General features: G+C 36.7%; 1 protein-coding gene across 1 annotated transcript in view; it reads left to right on the top strand.

Annotated features, from left to right (window-relative positions):
* The window catches only part of sema3c (sema domain, immunoglobulin domain (Ig), short basic domain, secreted, (semaphorin) 3C), a 62,928-nt gene that overhangs the window by 15,555 nt on the left and 24,999 nt on the right, over window positions 1–22,374 (top strand). The window contains 3 exon segments of the mRNA XM_058773766.1: window positions 18,061–18,221; window positions 18,891–18,953; window positions 21,668–21,787. Coding sequence (XP_058629749.1) covers window positions 18,061–18,221; window positions 18,891–18,953; window positions 21,668–21,787 — 344 coding nt within the window.

Raw genomic sequence — 22,374 nt, 5'->3', positions numbered from 1 at the left:
AACATCACATTCATCGGCTATAAGGTAACGTCTTAGGCATAAATCACTTCTGAGTTGTGGCTGAAGCCCAGAAGTGTGATGTTGAACAATCCATTCAAAAGACTAAAACTTTAGTTTGACCATAATGATGATGTTTCTGCCCTGATACATGTGATATCTCATACTAAGTGTACATTTACACGACACAATTGACCCTTCGCAAAGTCCCACGCCCTTGTTGTTACGTCCGACAAGCCATGGAGCTCTTACGATACACACCATGTTCTCAAGCAGTGAAAAATACATCGCGGAGCAAAGAGGACACTGACAACAAGCTGACAGACATGGTACACGGCATGTTACATTTAGTTTGAAACAAAGCCTCTGCTTTCGTATTTGGTAATTTTATAAGAAATTCAAACCATAAATACCATTTTGTGGCTGTTTAATGTGCTGTAACAGATCGCTGTAGCGCCTCAGTTCAAGTGGCACAGGAACCGATCATCTCTTCCTCTTTACTAGTCATAGTAGCACAAAATAAACATTTAGTGAACATCAGAAAGTGTTTTGTTTCAATAGCGAAAAGATGTCTATACACACCATTTTTCAAGTTAAAGTCCACCAACAATAATCTACTCTCCTGTCTGGTTTGTTTTTCAAACAAAATGGCAGATTCACCGTTATGATTGGTCAGATTGCCTGTCAATCAAACTCCTGGTGAATGGTCAATTTGTACTAAAAATAGAAAAGTTTTTCCTTTGGCTTATTTAAAAAACTTTCAGGCACACCTGACAGCGTTCCCCATACACGTGGATACTCAAAAATGGCTAAAAATTCATAGGTGATTTCTGTAGTGTTTTGGAGGTTTTCTTACTAGCCCAGTCTTTCTAAGGTGTTTGTTACTTTCTCCAAAACGAAACAAAAACACCTTTCAGAATTATGTCTAATCAGCTGAAAAAGTAATCACTAGGTAAGTTACACACAGAAGTCTAATACTGTACTAACAGTCAATGCTGGGTGAAAGAACTTTGGCTATATCTTGCCTCTTGATTGTGTCTGAGGTTAAGAGGTCATGGTTAGGTCAGGTTGGGGTAAGAATGAGGTCAGATAAACTATACATGGAGCGTCAGGCTGCTTCAAGTTGAGATCTATAGACCAAATTCTTTGAAGCTGTAAAACTGATTATTTTGGCTAAGGATAATAGCTATGAACATTGAACACATGTAAAATATTAAGCGATGAACACACTCAAACAATGAAGAATGGTTGGGGAATTCCATTCTATACAAAACATGGCTTGTTGAAGCTGTCAGCAGTGGCATATTAAGGCCAACAAATGTGTTTATCTGCAGGCTATGTCTAGGTTAACTGTACTGATCGAGTTAGAGCTTAGACCGCAGTGCTCGAGGCAGACAATATCGGTCCTCTATCTCGCCCCCATTTCACCTCTGCCTCTGCCTGAAGGTCTCTCGCTCACCTTTTTAACCTGGGTAAATATTTACTGCAGATACCATGATCAATCCATGTCTGTCAATACTGAGAACAGCCGGTCATAACATGTGTTTTCTGCTCTATTGATTCATGCTAATGTATTCAAGAACAGTTCCATGTTTTTATCCTCCTAGACTTTCTAAGCCTTTTATGCTATCTGTTTGCTCAAACTGTGCAAGTCTACGGCTTTGAAAAAAATGTTTAAAGCCAAATATGGTTTATGGCTTTAAAGGTTTTCCAGCTGAGTGGCCAACACTCTAAATTGTAAAAGGAAAGAGGTTGGTTAAAAAGGAAAAGAAAGGAAACATTGGCGTAATGGAGTAGACAGATCCTTCCTGTGTTCTTTTATATACAAATGTGAATTTCATTTTCAAAATGAGTCTTACTTTAGTCTACATGTTTGTGTTCACTTGGATGCCTCCAAATTACTTTTTGCTTTGGCCTTTCAACATTAAGTCTGCATGGTTGCAGAAGAAATGACCAAAATACAAACGATTTAAAACTATATAGTATAGCTGAGTTTAGGTGAATATCATGAATAACCCCGAAATCAAAAGAAAGGGATAGTTCAAAAATTAAGATAGTTTTGATGAAATCCGAGAGCTTTCTGACCCTGCATAGACTGCAACGCAACTGAAACATTCAAGGCCCAGAAAGGTAGTAAGGACATCATTAAAATAGTCCATTGACATCAGCGGTTCAGCATTAATTTTATGAAGCTACAAGGAAACTTTTTGTGCACAAAGAACAAGGGTGAGTAATTAATGACAGAATTTTCATCTCAGAATGTTTTGGTAGGAAATTCTGGGATAAAATGACAATTTTCGTGAGATTCACCCTATTATTTCCATGGTCACTGTTTTAGGTAAATCCGCATGCAACACTGCGTGCATGTTTATGTGTAAGTGAGGGGTGCCTCGTGTTAAGGTGAAAGGTCATGGGGGGCCCGAGGGGATCGGTGACAGGTGAAGATGTGGCCATGTGCTAATTGGGGCAAAGCAGCCATTAGTGTGATGGGTAGGTTAACGTGTAAAGTTACAGCTCCTGTGGGGAACCCTGTACGGTGCCAGAGAAATACAGCACTGTAACCGAGCCCGATCTGACGCAGAGAGATACGGAGGATCTAAGACTGCTGATAAACTTCAATGCTGCCAAGAGAGCTACCCCATCTGAACTCTGTGCTAATATTATGCTATCTGAAGTAGAAATCTGACAGAACTGTAAAATGTATTACCAATAAATGTGAATTAAAGCCCAATAATTTCTAATCATATTTAAACAGGAAGCATTTCTTTCCCTTGCAGACTTTCTAAATGACCTGCCTTGTCCTCTGTTGACTTCAACAATTTAATTTGTAGAGTTGAATTATTCATTTTCTTAGTAGGCTGAAAATATTAAGCCTTTTTTTAAAAATTTTGCATTGCATGCTTTGTGAATGTTTGTGAGGGTTCATGTGACATACTCAGTTCAAAAGCATTATTATATATGACCCTGAACCACAAAACCATGACAAGTCATAAGTAGCATGGGTATATTTGAAGCAATAGCCAACAAAACATTATATGGGTCAAAATTATCGATTTTTCTTCGATTTGTTTTGAAGATTATGTTCCATGAAGATATTTTGTACATTTCCTACCGTAAATATACCAAACTTAATTTTTTGATTAGTAATATGCATTGCTAAGAACTTCATTTGGACAACTTTAAAAGCGATTTTCTCATTATTTTGATTTTTTGCACCCTCAGATTCCAGATTTCCAAATATTGTCCGATCCTACCAAACCATACATCAATGGAAAGCATAAATCTCAGTTTCAAAAATGTACCCTTATGACTGGTTTTGTGGTCCAGGGTCACATATTTATTATTATTTGTATTAATGAATAATAAACAATTAAAAATTATAATTCAATATTAAATAATTTTAATATGAATGCTAAATAATACTAATAAAACTTCAATAAAACTTTTTTCAGGAAAACTTTTATTATTATTATTATTTTTTTTTTTTTTTTTTTTTTTTTTACAATTTTACAAATGTATTTTAAAAATTATATAAATTTAAAACTGTTTTTATATTCCATTTTGTTTTTGCAATCATTTTTATTAAAGTTTATTATTTTTATTATTATTATTAAATTATGTATTTTAAGGAAATTAATTTAGTTAGAGTCTAACACTCAAAATGTGCAACAAACAAGGGCTGTATTATCAATTTTATGACACTTTTATGCACACTATGAATATGCAAATTGGGACTTACACATGGAGCTCTATAAAGTTTTTCTTCCACCATGTACAAGAGAACCATTGTAACAGCGTTGTAGAAAGAGCTCTTCTCTGACTAGCGACTCAAGAGGACAGATGTGTTGAAGGATTTAAGGGCAAAATGGCAGCCCAGCTAATGCAAATTGACGCAGTCAGTTGCTAACAGTGCTGTCAGTGTGACATGCAATACATGCAGGTCTTCTTCCCCTCTGCCAGTATTTATAAATGCTTATTGAATGAGAGTGCTAGTGTATTTGTGTACGTGTGAGTGTGTATGTATGCATGCATTCTAGAGGCCAGAGGAATGTGGCTAATGTCAAGAGGACAGACTGTGTGACGACTCTGTCGCATGTTACACTACAGTCTGGGTGGTCGAGATTCGTTGAGCGCATCTCAACCTGCTTCCTGTGTTCACCTGATCATTCTCAGAGTGTCTGTAGAAAATATAAAAGGAAAATCAAAGCCATAATGGGTGATGGGTGTTTGGGGTGATTTCTAGGCACTCTTATTTTAGTATTATTTATATTATTATAGTATTTAGCTTTTATTTTTAGATTTTCAGTTTTCATTTCAAATTTATTTATTTTTAGTATTTTTATGTGATTTTTGTCATTTTTATTAATTTTACTATCTTATTAGTTTAGTATTTAGATTCAATTTTTATTTCAGATTTAGATTTAATAATTTTAATACTTCAAGTTATACATTTTTTCCCAGTTTTATTTCAGCTTTATTTCAATTAATGAAAAAAATAATAATTAAAATTTTTATTAGTTTTTTCTGTTTTTATTAGTATTTAGATTGCATTTTTATTCCAGATTTAGATTTAATAATCTTACTACTTCAAATTATTTCCATTTTGTCCAGTTTTATTTCAATTAAAAATATATATATTAGTTGACAGGTTGTTTTTTTATAGTTCCAAGTCTCTATGATATGATGTCTCCAGGATTTGCCAATGTTTCATTATCAACGAGGCAAAAATACATAATACTTACTGATTATAAAACTAATAAAAGAGCTTTTTCAATGTCAATATATAATATTTAAGTTTACAGGTTTAAAAAAACTGTAATCTTAATTATGATTATAACCCTAATGGTACTTTAGCAAGTACCAATCATTTGGTCTTACAGCATGATAGATCATGCCACTGAACCAGGGCCAAAGATATTGTGAGCCTTAATGAGGATGACGTCTACGGTTGCCTGGACAGAGGCTTTGAGTCTACAAGTATGTGTGAAATCACTTACACATCACATTATGTGAGTTTAACCATGCAGAACCAAACCAAAGAACCATGTTATTGTCTACACAGCGGCAGCTTTTGAAAGGGGTTTAAAGTCATGTCTTGAAGGCCAGAGGCACTCCATCTTCATGAAGAACATGAGTTCTGGGTACTCCAGCAACACTGGCACCAGTAGCGTTCTGATTGAATGGGACATTGCCTTTGTATTTGCATACAGTTAATTTATGCACACCAGCTTTTAGCTTTCAGGCAATGAGGGGAAAGTTAACAAAAGCTGCGGCTGTAATTGGAGCTTAAGCCGGTGCAGCAAAGTCAATGGAGCCTGGAAAACTTTGGCTCGAGTTTTGAACTGCAATTAGTGTCTCTCAGAAGGTTCATGCAATCGTTTGTCCACATGGTGTTGGTTGTGTTATAGACCTGATAATCCTTTGACATTCTGAGATTTTACATCAGAGTTGTCCCAAAATGCACTATGTACATATGCAAGGTTTGTGTGTGTGTGTGTGTGTGTTTACATAACATTGTATTCTTACTGACTATTTTTATATGTATGATTAATAAGATAAATATATCATTTATTTATTTATGAATTAAAAATATATATTAGGGCTGTCAAAGAATTAAACAAAAATGAAGATTTCTCTAAATAACTGCACCCAACATTAAAATTTTTCACAAAATGAAGGTTCTGACTGTCTTCAGAAACGATTCGATGGCATTTTGTTTTCATCTTCGCTCCATGTAATACCTAAAGGGAGTGTTCTTAATCGCAATACTGCTTTGTCCACGGAGTTTACGGGAAACAGCTGTAATTCACAGCTCCACCTGCTGTCACAGAGTGGATTTACAGAGAGTTACATTTATATTCAGCCTGTGTGCAGTTTCTGTCTGGCCAAAAACAGTCTGAATTTGCGTGTCTTGCTGTAAATTTTGACCAGTTGATGAAAAACAAGCTTATGTGGATTCTACACATTTAAACAATGCAGATAAGTTATCTAGAATGTATGGAGCAGATAAAATACATATAATCAGTTATTAATCAATTATCATTTTGACTTAACCCTTTTCTTTATTTAAAGGCTGAAATGTGAGGTTTACCTTTTTATGAAACTTTTTCATAAAACTTTTTACCTCAATCATCATCAGCGCAGTTTATAATCCACCTCAGGAGGATACGGGCACTGCCATATGGGAATTACATGAAGCTCTCACTGAATCAGACCTATCATCAGGATGCTGCACTTATTGTATTGGGGGACTTTAACAGTGCTAACCTCAAATGCGCAGAGCCAAACTTCCATCAACATATTACCTGTCCTACGTGAGGTAATAAAATTTTGGATCATTGTTACATTGCATTAAAAGGAAGCTACAAGGCACAGTCTCTACTACCGTTTGGGAAATCGGATCATGTTTCCATTTTTCTCATGCCAAAATATAAACAGAGACTGAAACCAGTCGCTCCAGTTCAAAGGGAGGTCGCGCGCTGGTCGAACCAATCAATAGCCACTTTGCAAGACTCTCTAGATGATGAAGACTGGGACATGTTTCAGCGCAGCTCGGACGACATCAACATGTTTACGGAAGCGGTTGTGGGACTCATCGGGAAACTGGTGGATGATACAGTTCAAAAAATTACCATTAAGACGTTTCCCAACCAGAAGCCGTTGGTGGATAAAACCATCCGTGACGCCCTGTCATCCCATAATGCTGCCTACAAAGCGGGGCTTGCTACCGGGAATATGGATGAGTATAAGATTGCGTCTTATAATATGTGTAGAGTGGTGAAGGAGGCAAAGTGGCGCTACGGGAAGAAAGTAGAGTCACAGTTTCTTCAAGGTGACTCTAGAAGTTTGTGGTTAGGGCTGAGAACGATAACGGACTATAAAACACCAGCCCATGTGATCGCGAAGACTGACACTTCTCTTGCTCTAAATACATTTTATGCTCGTTTTGAGGCTGCATCTCACTGTGCTAACGGTGCTGTTGCCGCAAATAAGAACAAAGACTGTATGCAGGCGGAGAGCACAGATGCAGAAAAAGCATTCATCATCACAGAAGGTGAAGTGAGAAGGGTTTTCCAGAGAGTGAACATAAGGAAGGCAGTAGGACCAGATGGAATCTCAGGTCGGGTTCTTAGAGCTTGTGCAAACCAGCTAGCATCAGTGTTCACTGAGATATTTAATCTTTCCCTGGATCAGTCAGAAATTCCCACATGCTTCAAACAGTCCATCATTGTTCCTGTTCCTAAGAAATCCCAACCCTCCTGTCTTAATGACTATCGCCCTGTAGCATTAACTTCAATTGTGATGAAGTGTTTTGAAATACTTGTCAGAAATTTCATCACCTACTTGCTACCTGAACAGCTTAGATTCTTTACAGTTTGCCTATCGTCCAAACCGCTCAACTGATGATGCTATTACACATCTCCTCCACACAGCCTTAGATCATCTGGACAAGAGGAAGGGGAATTATTTTAAAATGCTGTTTGTTGATTACAGTTCAGGTTTTAACACTATAATTCCCTCAAAACTAACATTAAAGCTGGAGAACCTAGGATTTAGCCCAACCCTGCATCAGTGGATCTACAATTTTCTATCTGACAGGCCACAAGCAGTAAGGGTGGGCAGACAGATCTCATCCTCCATCACCCTCAGCACAGGAGCACCCCAGGGGTGTGTTCTAAGCCCTTTGTTGCACTCGCTGTATACATATGACTGTGTTGCCACTGTGTTGCCACTCCACTACCATCATTAAGTTTGCTGACGATACTGTTGTGGTAGGCTTGATCTCTGATAATGATGAGAGAGCGTATCTGCAGGAGATTAAAAAACTGGTGTCAGGAGAACAACCTCCTTCTGAATGTCAGCAAGACAAAGGAGATGATTGTGGACTTCAGCACAAAACAGGTGAGGAGCTACCAATCCACTACGATCAATGGGGCTACTGTGGAGAGAGTAGATAGCTTTTGCTACCTTGGAGTCCACATCTCACATAACCTGTCATGGACAAATCATATTACCACCTTGGTAAAGAAAGCCCGTCAGCGTTTTTACCACCTTAGGCGCTTAAAAGACTTTAAATTGCCCACCAAAGTGCTAAAATAATTTATACACCTGTACCATTGAGAATATCCTGACAGGAAACATCACAGCCTGGTTCGGGAACAGCTCAAAGCAGGACAGATTTACAGAGGGTGGTGCGACCAGCTGAGCACATCATTCGCATTGAACTCCCTGACCTGGAATCCATCTACAGCAAACGATGTTGTACCAAAGCCAGGAAGATCATAAAGGACCTCAGCCATCCTAGCAATGGTCTCTTCTCTCTGTTGAGGTCATGGGAAATGCTTTCGCTCCTTGATGACTAAAACTGAGAGAATGAAGAAAAGCTTCTTTGCACAGACTATCCGTGTCCTGAACCAGGACAATGCCAATAAGATTTAGTTGCACTACACCACATTAACATTATTCTTCTTTATTATTACAGACTGCATAAGCATTATTGCACTTTATTGTACATACACATACTGTCAGACTGTTGCTGCTACCATCTCTGTACTTAGAGATGTACTCATTCTCCCTCTCTTTTTTTATACATATATTCTTTACCTTTTTATTTGTTTAAATTATTTTCATTTTGCTGTAATTTGAGTAATTTGTATATTTTCCTTTTTATTTATATTCTTTATTGTTGTAATATCTTAGTTTAATTCCTTCTCATAGTAATTTGTACTTATTATTCAACTTACTTCTTAGGATATAGTTTTCTTTCTTTTCTTATTACTACTTCTATAATATTTCTATTTTAATATATAGTCTATTGCATTCTGTGTGGAGAGTTGTACCAAGCATTTCACTACATGTCGTACTGTGTATGATTGTGTATGTGACCAATAAAGTTGAACTTGAACTTGAATGTGATAATATTGATAACTGTGATAATTTTTGTCACTATAATCGTGATAAGAAATTTTCATGCCGTTACATCCCTAGTTGCTTTAAATGCTAATGAGCTCTGCTGACCCCGCCCCTCGCTTCCGTGGGGTGATGAGCAGTACTGTTTACTTTAGCCGCGAAACTGGCTAACTAGCACATTATTAGGAAAGGCGATTTGCAAAGATTCATAAAAAAACGTTATACTCACTACTTCTGTAGTTGAAGCTGGATCACGAATGATTCACGTGAACATAGACGCATTTAGGCAGATCGTGGATCGGTGCATTCACTTCAAAGCGAAAGTAACGTTAATACTCTGCGTCTTCAGTGGCTCAGATGTCGGGAGTAAATGACGATAATAATTCATATTCATTATTACATCCAACAACAAAGCACTTCAATTGCTTAATCTGAGACATCTTGTCTTCGCCTTCACCACAATCAACACAATGGTGGACTGATGACGGCCTTGTCAATCAACTGAGTGGCCTGTGCAGAACTACGTCATTCTGACAGGGCTCTCAGTACAGCCTGATTTGAGAAAGGGGATTTTAAAATGAGGATTTAAAAAAAAAAACACTGGGTGTATTTTTATAATTATAGGATGGACGTGTACACACACTTACAATACACATTTATGTTCAAACAACTTGAAAAGTGAATTTTGCATCCGATGATCCCTTTATGACATGAGAAATCAAATTTGCCTTGATCTTTTGGCATATAAGAGGTCTTTGTACCATTAAAACATCCTGCAAGTTTTATAGCTTAAAGCGTCCTCCTCATTATAAACAAAGTATTTATTTAATCAAGCTCTTGTTTTGGATCCGAGGGACAAGGTGACGTCACCTGGGCACAGTCGTTTGCATAAACACTGTCACCAGAGCAAGATATTGACGAATTGTGATCTTCTCACCATATGCCCCGCCCACTGACGTTCACTCACTTAACGGCTGACACTTGATCACGCTAAATGCGAGTGTTGCATTGCATCAACAGCAAATAGAAATTACAATCACTGCCGCTATCTTGTCTACACTGGATACAGTATACAGATGCGTGTTCACTTTCTGACACAGTCCAGGCACTTGAGTCTGTCGTCAATTGACTCAATAGGACAAATAGAGTGATAGAACGTTTGCTTTGACGCATTTGGTTTAAACACCTCGTTCGTTCTTTGTACAGATATCAGAAGAATTCCAGCGTAAGAAACAATTGGATAGTTTATTTTTAATGGCATCCCGAATCATGTCAGAGGTGTGATCAAAGTATTGTTTTGTAAATGAGGCACAGTGTCATGGAGAGTTCACAAAGAAACATTTGTTGAAAGATGAAGAAGTACTAGATCTGACTGCAGCTGCATCACAAACCATAAATAAATTATTTCATAATCCTTTGTCTGGAAATGACCGTTTTTTAATCATGTTGTCAAAACACTCACATGCAATAGCGAGGGGCGGGGCATTGATACTTTTTCCTATGCAATGATGTTAGCCAATCATAACGGTGGCTGATTCCTGACAAGCCTTAAAGAACTCGCCCCTTAAAACAGGTCATTTTAGACAGAGGGTCAGAATGACTGTTGAAAATAATAATTTTTCTATATATTTATTTGTTTTTTGGGCAAAAAAACTTTATTAACATTATAAATATACCTCAGGGAATAAAAAAAAAAAATCCTTGTCATGACCCCTTTAATGCAGAAACAAGGTCGTTCAAAATCATTTTAAGCATACAGACCAGTTAAATATGCTACAGCTGCCAGTTTGATTGATTTACTTTCAAATTACATGGAAAATCTGAGCTCAGGTCTGAAATCAGTTGTAGTGATTATAATCTGAAAGCAGGCTGATTTTTGGTTAAAGCATTAGCAGCCGAGACAGAGGCGCATGCAGCAATTCAGAGTGACATTAGTGGGCAACCTAAACCAGACATTTGGCATGACTTTAAAATCAATCCAGCTTGTCTCTTAAAAGAGCTCAGCTAATACGAATCTGTTTTTATGATCTCTCCAAGAGCAAACATGTTCCTTGTAAGGCTAACAGACTGATGGTATTCTGTTATCCAGTTCTAAGAAGCTGATGATATTCTCACCAGGCCAATTCACATTCCATTCAATGCATTTAACAGATGGGAGCATGAGATTAAGATTTACTCACATTTACTGACATTTAAGAGTTTGTTGTTGTTTTCAACTTCATTCCACATGAATTTTTCCAGCAATTTCCATGCAATCAGGAATTTTATGTCAAGGCGAAATATTCCCCCACTCATATTCCGCACTAGGTTTGAGTTAGTCATATAAATGGCCTTACGAGATATTGTCTCCCATAGGCCACTGTATATCCCAGAACTAGCCATCATCATATTATTTATTCAAGAACAATTCTACAATTGTTTAATAAAGCTACATTCATTGGAATGTAATAGCTGATATCTACCTTTTGACAGGACCAATTTATTTACTTAATTTTATCTTAGTTTAAGCATTCTTCATTTTTTGTCATTGTAGTATTGTGGATTCATGAACAAAGCAAAGCCAGTATTGACAACAATGGGCTGGTAATTGGCTTAGCAAAGAAATATGGATTATTTGATCCGTGTCAAGGTGAATGTGTACTCATTAAACTCTGAAACCTACCAGCGTTTCTCTAATCTTGTAACCTTGTGCCCTGTACATCCAGTATGGATTTCTCTGGAAGCTTCTCTTTTATGATCAAACATGTGGTCTTGCATGTCTTGATGGTCTCCTCTGAGCAGATCGAGACCCATAGCCCTCTCGTGCTGTTTAATAATGGATGTTTAAGAAGTTTCTTAGCACAAAAAGGCTTTGTTCCAGTTCTGCTCCACTGAGCCGTATAAATGAAAACAAAAAGGTTGTGAGTGGAATGAGGAAGAGGAGACTCATCTATAACCAGCTAGCATGATTGAGGCTCGTGGTTCATCTATTGGTTGGCTGCTCAAAGTTTGTTCATATTAAAGGTCTGAAAAAGATCATCTTGTTCACATTGCTAATGGAGTAACCTTTTTTCTGTGTTACTGTACTGGGTTTATTATAAGTTAGTTCTGATGACAGTGACCCTTAAATCTAAAATAGGCAGCTACTTTTGTTGTAATATTGTAAAATATTATTACAATTTCAATGACTGTTTTCTATTTAATATATTTTAAAATGTAATATTTTCCTGATGGTCTTTACTCCAGACCAAAAATCATTCTTAAAATAACTTGTCAAAAGGGCAAAAAAAAAATTGTGGGGAAAAAACGAAGAGTGTTCTTATAAAATCACTCAATAAATAAATAAATGTCATTGTAAAAACAAAGCAAAGAATTAAAATGTTATCATAAAAATATTTATTTTTATTTTATCCACCATAAGAAAATTTTATATTAGATTAGTATTTATTTGATTTTCAAAGTAAATCTAGTCCCAAATTGGCTTCATCATCTATTTGCAAATTTGTTTCAAAAAGGTAAAAATCTCTCATTAGAATAAAAAATAGAAAATGAAAAATGAAACTGTAATCAGTAAATGTAGTAATACAGTAGTATCAAATTTAGTAAAATTGTTTGTACATTTAAAATGAATTCAAAATGATCAATATTTAAAATCATCAAAATTAATATTTAATAATAAAATAAAAATGAATTAATTAATTTAATTTTTTTAAATTATTATTATTATTTATTTATTTATTTTTTTGAGGATCCCACATCCTCATTTTGAAACTCTCCCCTACACGTAACTGTTTTATACTGTCGACTACGAGTTCAAGGTGTTATTGCTACTTTCTTTCAGCAATGGAAGAGCTCTGTTCCTTTCACAGCTAATTTAAAGGGAGGCAAACTGTAGTATAATGAGACTCAACTTTCCGGTTTTGACTACACAAGCTCATAAACGACTTTTAATCTGCATATATCAAATATCAAACCCACTGAAGAGCTCAGGAAAAGGCCTAGACATAACACTTCAGGGGAAAACGTTCCCAGCACTTCTCCGCAATACAAACCTTCCAGACAACCACACCATCGCCAATTTAAAGAGCACCCTGCTGGGCAAACAACACTAGCCATGTCATGGTCAACTGTATCTACAAAGCAACACCCAGAATGTCTCCTCCAGGACCAATCCTACTAGGATGTGTGGCGAACATCTTCGTGTTGATCTTCCTGATTTAACCATGCAGGAATGTGGTCAAACCCATGACTAATACAGCATGTATGTTGGGGAATATCACAAACAAAGTGTATTTATTATCAAAAGCCCTCTTGACGTGATTTAGCCTGGGGTTTAAAGTTACATATTGAACTTTAAAATACGGAATATGGTTTTGATTTGCTTGACGTTGATTCATATTCATCATGTGTGCCGCTTTTGACTGTTGACAGTGAGTTTGATTGCTGGAAGCAGTCGAACTCAGAGTTTCTCTCAGAAGTTTTCGTCTGGGTTGACGTCTGCCAACTTTCCACGATGTAGCATAACTGCGTATTCTTCATCTTTTATCCACACTGAGATCAGGACCCTCATCAATAGTCTCTTGACACTAGTCATGATTGGACTAAACTATGTTTTTAGATTAATAATATGCTTTAAATTGTGGATTACCTTTGCAAAAATGCTTATGTGGTTTGTAATCCCCTTTCACTGATGACTGGGTTCTCCAGACATTTGCTTGAGCTGTGTGTAGATGGATCACTGATGTGATGCCCTTTTTTGTGTCTGGAGTCTGGACCCATTCATTTATTCACAAAACATACAAAATACTCAGTTTTGTGCGTGTTCAAATCTGTTCGTCAACAGTGAAGCTTCTCAAAAAACATAAATGGAAATTAACAGTAGCATTTAACTATACTTCAATAAAACATAAAATGGCGAAACATATCATTCCATCATTTTCATTCCATCATCCAAACAAACCACTTTCCAATGGTAAACACATGAGAGAAAGGACAAGATAGTGAGTTGATAACTTACTCAGTTTTGCATTGTCGCTGAACTCACACACTATTGCAATGTATAGTTAGTAACATCACTATGTTTAGTTCCTGTATACAAAGCGAGTGTGAAGTTTTAATGCAATATTTCAATCAACAAGTAACTTACCTTTTGGATACAATAGACCCTTTTAGGGCCGACGTCACAATTACGCCACAGCGCTACCTGGAGGCAAAACAAAGCGAAAACTGGAGGCGGCCCATTCAAACCAGCGCAGATTCGGCTAGATAAGGAGCTTAAAATATCATCTTGTTGTGATGTTGGATGCCCGAATCGATGTTGTAGAGGCTCAATTTGAAATTTTAAGGCATACCTGATGCCATTGCCAGACAAAAAACCGATAACAGCTGTGGTTAAACGAGATAAAACGAGCGGACTGAAAGAAACGATTGTCAAAAATGCTTGCATTTGCAGCGCACACTTCTTATCAGAAAAGGTTAAATAAAGTATTGTCTTTTGTTGTTATGGGCGCGTCTAAAGATTTCTTGCATCTCACTATGTCATGTATGAAATAATGTCTGTGTGCATGTGTGTAAAACAACAAACTGAAGATTTGTATGCTTAATCATAAGCAATTGTATATACATTGTTGTGATTAATTGTGGCTTGAAGTAATAATGTAGCTGCAAACATAGTTGCCTGCTGAAATTGAAATATATTCATGACTAGATAGACACTGTGAGTTTGTCTTAACATACAGGTTAGATGTGAGTCACTCAACTGAAGGGAATCCTGTCAGATCGTCCATCCTTTGAGTAAAAGCATGTGCGGGTCGCCCAATCTGGTTTCAGACTTCATAGCTAGCATTAGTGAAAGCAGTCAGTGGAATCTTTCTGCCTCAACCTAAGCTCCGCCCACAGAAAATCGTCACAATGTTTACTAACAGAAAAAGGGTCTATATTGCCAATTATTAGCTGAATTAACTTTTGTTGTAGTCACATTTGCGAAATTTCAGACAAATTGTCTACTGCCCATTGTCAACAGCGCAGTGTATAAAACACCTCACACAGAAGTCAATTTTAAACCAAAGCCGGCAGCTTTCTGTTGGTCAGTGCGGCAAATTGACATGACCAAATTATACACAAGTGAAAACATTTTCGTCCTCATGCAAATCTCTCGATCGCAACAATTCCTATTGAGATGACTGGATTTCACCCACTTCATGTCCCTAAATGAATCTGTATTTCGTACAGTATTGATGTAAACCTACAGAAGAATAACTGAAAAAATCCCTACAACTAATGCTTTTTCACAAGAAAGCAACGTTGGGACAAGAATGCTCGCCATCATTTTAAACTGGATTTTTCTTTTTTATTATTATGCACATTCTTATTAGGCATTGACCCATATATATTATGTAATCCTATTTGTCATACTGCAATATCAAAACACTGCCTTTTCAAAAGCATTCAGACCCTAATTAAGTCTCATTTTGATGAAGCTGTCAAGCTTTTCTTGCAGTATGATCCAATCAGTGTTGCTCTGTGAGGTGCACCCTTGAGCTTGAGAGAAAGTTCATGATTCCAGACACAGGGCCAAATTAACACTGCAGTGTCTCGTCAACAAAAAGATGAATGTTCTCCATTGATGCAGTGTCTCAGTCAAAGCCTTGATCCCAGTCCAACTGGCCTGGCACAATTTGAAAACTGCATTGCATAAGCACCATCCAACTAACTCCAGCTACCTAGAGTGAATCTGCCTAGAAAAATGTGTAATGTAAAAATAATAAAATGTGAGTTTTGAATACTTGTGCAAAAGCATCCTTCGGTTTTATATTTGTTAATTTCAGTGTAGGACTAGTAATTCAGAGAGTTGGTCAGTTAAGCCAAAATGTCTCTTTTTTTTTAAACACACACCTCTTGTTGTTTTTTTTCTTCTCAATTTACATACTATATATAGCTAATAAATAAACTGCAAGACTGGAATTACAGTCTTAGTCACTCAAAATTATAAACTTTCACATCTCCACTGAAGTGTTAAGTTTTAGTGCACAGTATGTTCCCCCTGTCTGCCTTCACTGAGAAATGCGCTAAGTGACCTTTGAACTTAAGTCAAATATTATTTTACATTTAGCGTAAATTAGATAATCGTTCTGTTGTATCCCCTTGTGGAAACCCAAATATGAAATAAACTATTGTTCCCTAATCGCATTATTAACAGGTGTGAAAGCACCTGTCAGTTGGGAATGTTGACTTAGATGTGTGTCTAAGTAACTCTTAAGTATGATTCATGTTTTCAGAGCTCAGGGGTCAGGACAGGCAGGACATAAAACACCACAGAATCCTCCTGAGAGGGGGAACGTGTGTCTGTTTATCTGTGGGGTGGGAAGGTCTTGTGAACGTTTCCCACTGTGCTGTCTTTTACTTTCCCACATGTAGACTAACAAACACTGCCTCAAATTCACATTAGGAATTCTTATAGAAAGACAGAAAATATGAGTCAAATTCAACACAATGGCACAAAAATAAACAGTTTGAGGTCAATCATTGTTTAATCTAACACACTCATGAATGCATGAAGGATGCATGAAATTGATCAAAAATGATTAAAGACATTTAAAATGTTATACAAGCTGCCATTATGAAGAATTTAACATCTGGGAATATTTTGTGCCACACACACGTCAAGAAAGAAACTTAACCTTAAGTTACTTTTAAAATTTTGAGCAACACAGCATTTTTATATTAGACAGAACCTGAAACAGAAGCTGAAATGTGCTGAAATAAAAGTCTCACCTAACAACGCAATTTTCCCAAAATGAAAATCTTATGAAAGTCTCTAAATGGCATGAGTCTGCTGAATGGGGTGAAATGGGATTTTGTGATTTCTGTCTGAGGTTACAGAAGCTGCATGTTTCTAATTAGTCTCCTGAAACCTAACCAGAACTGGGATTTCTCTCTTTCGCTCCCGCTTTTGAGGTATTTTATTTAATACTTATTTCCTCACATATGCTTCCTCGACCATTTCTACGGCAACGCCATGCCTTCATTCCCCTCCGTCTAGTTCTCATGCACTCATGTCAATTTTGCCCTGATGAGTTCTTTGAGCAGTATAAATGCCACTCTTATCTTACTGAGATGCTATCGGTGGCGCTTTGAAGCCTGGCTGATGTAATCTGTTGCCTTCTGCTCATCTCTTTATTAAAGCTATGTTAGAATGACGAGTTTGACAAGGCCCTCTCCACCAATATAATCCCATAATAGTCTGGTGAGACATGCTGTCTCCTGTCAATGTTGTTCAGAGAGCCTGGGGTGATCTTCACCTCGCCTTGTGTGCTAGTCCCTTTAAATCTATAGAATAGTTAGAATGTCTTTTAAATTTAATGATGGAAGATGGTGACATTTCTGAGAATGCTCTAATTAATTAATACATTATATTCAATACAGAGGCAATTTAATGGTTGCCATTGTTTTGACAGAACTGAAGTATGAAAAATCTCTAAACATTAGATACAAAATATTGCACATATACGTTAGCATTAATTTGATTATTAATATATGCTAATGTATGTTAAACTATAATGTTTTAAATACATCTTAGAATGGCTTTATTATTATAAATTCTTAAATTCTTGCACAACCCTGCTTTGGATGTGCTGGTTTGAATGGAAAGCCAGGGATGGAGTTATTCGTCCTGTGATCCATTAAGAAAGGTGGGAATTGCACAGTGTTTATAGGCAGCTTGGTGAATATATAAACCTACTTGGCAGGTACTTTATTCAGAAGCCTCTTTATTTGAGGATGAAAAGCAGAAAAAGTGAAAAGAAAGTGGCTGTAGATAAGAGAAATGTGACTTTCATTGGGACTAGAGGGAGTTATCCGGTCATTGAAGAGAAAAATAAGAAGGGATGGTTTTTGAATGAGTGTTAAAAAGGATAAAGACGAAGAGGAGGGTATCAATGTGGCCTCCACTTCTCTATACATTAGTGAATGACTAATGAGAAACAACAATGAATATTCATGAGTTTGGGCTTCATTAGAGAGACTTTGATGGTATGGTGAAGGGCCTTACGCCTTTGTATAGGTATGAGAGCATGTGTGTGTGTGTGTGTGTTTTGGAATAAGCCTGGGGTTCAGCAAGTAAACACCAAAACCTCATATACAAATGCAAAGAACATGTTTGTGTTTGCATTACAGAATTACAGAAAACCCAGTCCTTTGAGCACTACACTTTGTCTGAGAAGGCCATGGACTATAGGATCCTCTTCATGGACGAGGATCAGGACCGTATGTACGTGGGCTGCAAAGACCATGTACTCTCGATGGACATCAACAACATCAGCCAGACCCTGCTGAAGGTAAGAGAGCAGTCAAAACCTCTCTGCTGTATATCAATATGAAATGTAGCACAACAGTTGTAGAAACCAATGGTGACCACATTTCTTTCCTTCACATTTGACTAATGGGAGAGTTGCAGTTTGGTTAAACAGTGTTGGCTTTTGAGGAGACAGCTTGAACACAACTGGCAAAAATTATGGAAGTTTATCTTTCCTCTTCCAGCTAGGCTGGCAAAACTTCAGAGATTCATTGCATTCCAGTGCATTTTGCTGGTCTATGCTGCCCATCTATCCTGGCGGGCTCAACCCCAAATCACGAGTTCACCAGTAAAAAGACTCACCCAAATTAGAGTACAAAACAGCATGATTTGTGTCTGTTTTAAGAGCTTGTGATTGCTAAATAACTACTAGGTTTAAATTGGTTATTTATTGTAAAAGGAAGAATTTTACAGAATGTTCATGTTCTTGCATGTGCTTATAATGAAAGTTGACAGGGGCTATTGATGACAAAAAAAGAAGAAAAAGATTTTGATAAATGTATTGCATCCTAGCTGAATAAAAGTATTACTTTAAAGTATATATCCGTCAGTCAAAAAGATAAATAAATAAAAATAAAACACTTTATGTCTGACGTTCTTTTGTCCATATATTGCAATTTTCTCATTGCTCTTGTCTTATTTTTTTTCTCAGATCTTCTGGCCGGCATCCACTAGCAAGGTCGAGGAGTGTCAGATGGCTGGCAAAGACCCCACAGTAAGAACATTGACACTTTTAAACTCCTGGCATGTTATGGTTGGCCAGATCTTTTATGCCTCTGTTTCACAGTGAAAGCAGCAGCATTCTTGATTCGACTCCTATTTGTCTGTTGCTTGGTGAAGTGATCATCCAGTGAGCTGTTTTCACATGCATTATTCTCCCTACAATCACAGCAATTAATTAAACTTGTCCCAAATCAGTCAAAAGAGCACCAAGCATGAGCTGATTTTAAATCAGTGTTTAGTCCTCCAATTTTAACCGTGATGGCTGGATCAGGAACAGATGCATGAGTTTGTTCAAATAAAGTTTTATTATTCCAATTTCTAACAGTCATGGCTGGATCAGAAACAGATGGCCCTTGCCCCAGTGCCCATGAGCAAAAGATGTTGACTGAAGCGCAGTGGGAGGTCACACCTTCGCTTTGTCATCAACTACATGTGTTAAAACAAAGTAAATGCAGGATGGACCAAAGTTCTCAACTGGCCAAAGAAAAATATTGTACTTCACACACCAATACCACACATGATCATGTGCTTATGAAAAATGCACTCATTTACAAGTGCACTGCACTCAAATATGAAATTAGATATTGTATATTTTAATTGCATGTAACTGGAAAATAGGGCAAATTTAGGTAAACCTGGCTATTTTTTGACATTGAGATGAGTGAAAATATGTCCCAATTTACTGGTCATGGCTCAATTTGAATTCACATAACAGATGTATATACTACCAAGGTGAATCTTATGAAAATTGTCTGATAGATAGATAGATAGATAGATAGATAGATAGATAGATAGATAGATAGATAGATAGATAGATAGATAGATAGATAGATAGATAGATAGAAGTGCTGTCAAACAATTAATCACGATTAATCGCATCCAAAAATTGTTTTTTTTTGCATAATATATGTTTCTGTTCTGTGTATATTTATGTATATATAAATACACACACATACAGAATATATTTTGAAAATATTTACATGTATTTATATTCATATAATTTATATTATAAATAAATATATTTAATATATAAACATAACATATTTTTCTGAAATATATACATGCATGTGTGTGTATTTATATATACATAATAAATATACGCAGCACACATACATACATTATGTAAACAAAACTATTATTTTGGATGTGATTAATCACGATTAATTGTTTGACAACACTAATAGATAGATAGATAGATAGATAGATAGATAGATAGATAGATAGATAGATAGATAGATAGATAGATAGATAGATAGATAGATAGATAGATAGATAGATAGATAGATAGATGACACGATTATTTTTATAAATAAAGATCTATTAAAAAGCAGTCCAACAAACTACCATTATTTATGAATATAAATAATACAATTATATAATAAATAAATTATAATGAATATATATATTGTTTGTTTGTTTTTTTTGCAGTAAGATCAATCACTAGGCTATGTGCTTAATTTGTAACACAAGTAATGCCAGAATAAACCCTCCTAGAACAGGCTTTTCATTATTCAAGATTAATTTAAGTATAGTTTATTTCTTTTGCTTTGAATTTTAGGGTGAAAATGCCACCGAGTGTTCTTGAAAGTTTTAATAAAATGTACCCAGCCCTAAATTGCAGGACTAAAGTGGATTAATAACTTTACCAGTGGGGGTACAGAGCAACATGTCACACAGTGATATATGCAGTTTTTGCAGATCAGTCTTCCTGCACTACTTCTGACAAATATTTGTGTTTGAGCCCTTCCTACAGTCTGTTTTCCTCTGTGTTTAAACTATAGGGTATGTGCCACAGATTTCCTTGGACGTTTTATTTGTATCTATGGATCTGTAGCACTGCCCATTGTCAAGTTGTCAGGTTTCCCCCTCTCACAGGGATATACCCCATCACTCTCCTCTGACAGGACCCTGTAGCCACAGGAGCGGCAGCGCATAACCTCACATCATCTGAATCCATCTGCACCATTTGGGAAACACTGAGGGGTTTATTTAAGAGAGCTGTAAATGATATTAAGACATGTTTATGGAGCTCTTTCTTGTTAATTCTGCCTGATCTGTAAGTGAACTGTAAGCTGTCAAGATGTCTTTTTGCCTTTGCGGAAGAAAAAGGTTACATACAATAAATCTAGTAGTGAATACAAGCCAGAAGAGGATACTGTTGATATGTGCCACAGAAAAAGAACTATTAATGACAAACATGTGATAGAGATCAAGGGGAGGAGTGGATGGTTGGGTGTGTGCTATTGGAAGTGCTGTTATTTTTCTGGAGTTGCTCTTGAAGGACCTGTGTGTGCGTATGCTAACGGAGAGCTCATGCAGCTGCTGTTTTGACACACTTCGCCAAGTTCCTAACTGCTCCCTTGGTGCTTCTTTTCTTTCTCTACTCATCCCTCTCTCACTCTTTCTTTGGGCTGGATCATGTGCAGTCGGTTTGGCATCCACTTTAGTTTGGGATTCCTGTATTCTAAGATAGGCCTTAAATTCCTGACCTATATAAACTTTTATTTCCTCAATTACAGGTCTGGATCAAAATAAATTGTCTTAATTATAACTGGCATTGTCTTTTTCCGAAATAAAAGAATGGCGCGTATCAGCTTGCTAATAGAATTATGTAGCACTAAATGACTTTAAAATCACATCAAAAGAGAATTTAGTATAACCTTTAGGAACGAAAACAATTAACTCTGTCTCTTTTGTTCTCCTCAGCATGGATGTGGAAACTTCTTACGAGTGATCCAGCCTTATAACAGGACTCATCTGTTCATCTGCGGCAGTGGAGCCTACAGCCCAGTGTGTGCATATGTTAACCGTGGCAGGCGTCCTGAGGTCAGTTTACACTCACTAACGAAAAGCAGTCAGACCGTCTGATTTAGTTCAGTTTCACCTTCATTTGTTTCAGAATTAAAATGTTGGACTGGGAAATGGACAGTAGGCCCATATTCCCCTCATTTCCTGGTAAAATGTGTTTAACCTACCGTTGAGTTGTAAAGTTCAACATCATACATCCTTTAAAAAGCTCATGACAATTTACACCAGCATGGGAATGAGGGTAGTTAGAGGTTAAAAGAGTGAGAGAAAAAGGTTCAGGTGAGATAAAATGAGATGAGGCAAGACATGCCAATCGAGAGGTGAGCAAATAAAGCCCAAGTTATACTTCAGTGAGCAACACAAATTCTGTCAACAGAATAGTACTCTTTGTAAGCGTGCATACTTTATATGCACAGGTGACACATATGCATTGAATTTGTTTTGCACTAATCAATTGTTCCACAAGATGGCAACACCGGCCCCAGGCCGTAGTTTCAAAGCAGAAAATAAAACAAAAGAGATGGAACAACAACAACAAAATAGCAGAGACTGCAACAACAACAAACTTTAGATAGTCGCAACTTTAGTTTAAAAGAGTAGAGGCT

Source organism: Onychostoma macrolepis, chromosome 04, assembly GCF_012432095.1.
Source record: "Onychostoma macrolepis isolate SWU-2019 chromosome 04, ASM1243209v1, whole genome shotgun sequence".
NCBI classification, from domain to species: domain Eukaryota; kingdom Metazoa; phylum Chordata; class Actinopteri; order Cypriniformes; family Cyprinidae; genus Onychostoma; species Onychostoma macrolepis.
This window is presented reverse-complemented; position numbering and strand designations above follow the sequence as displayed.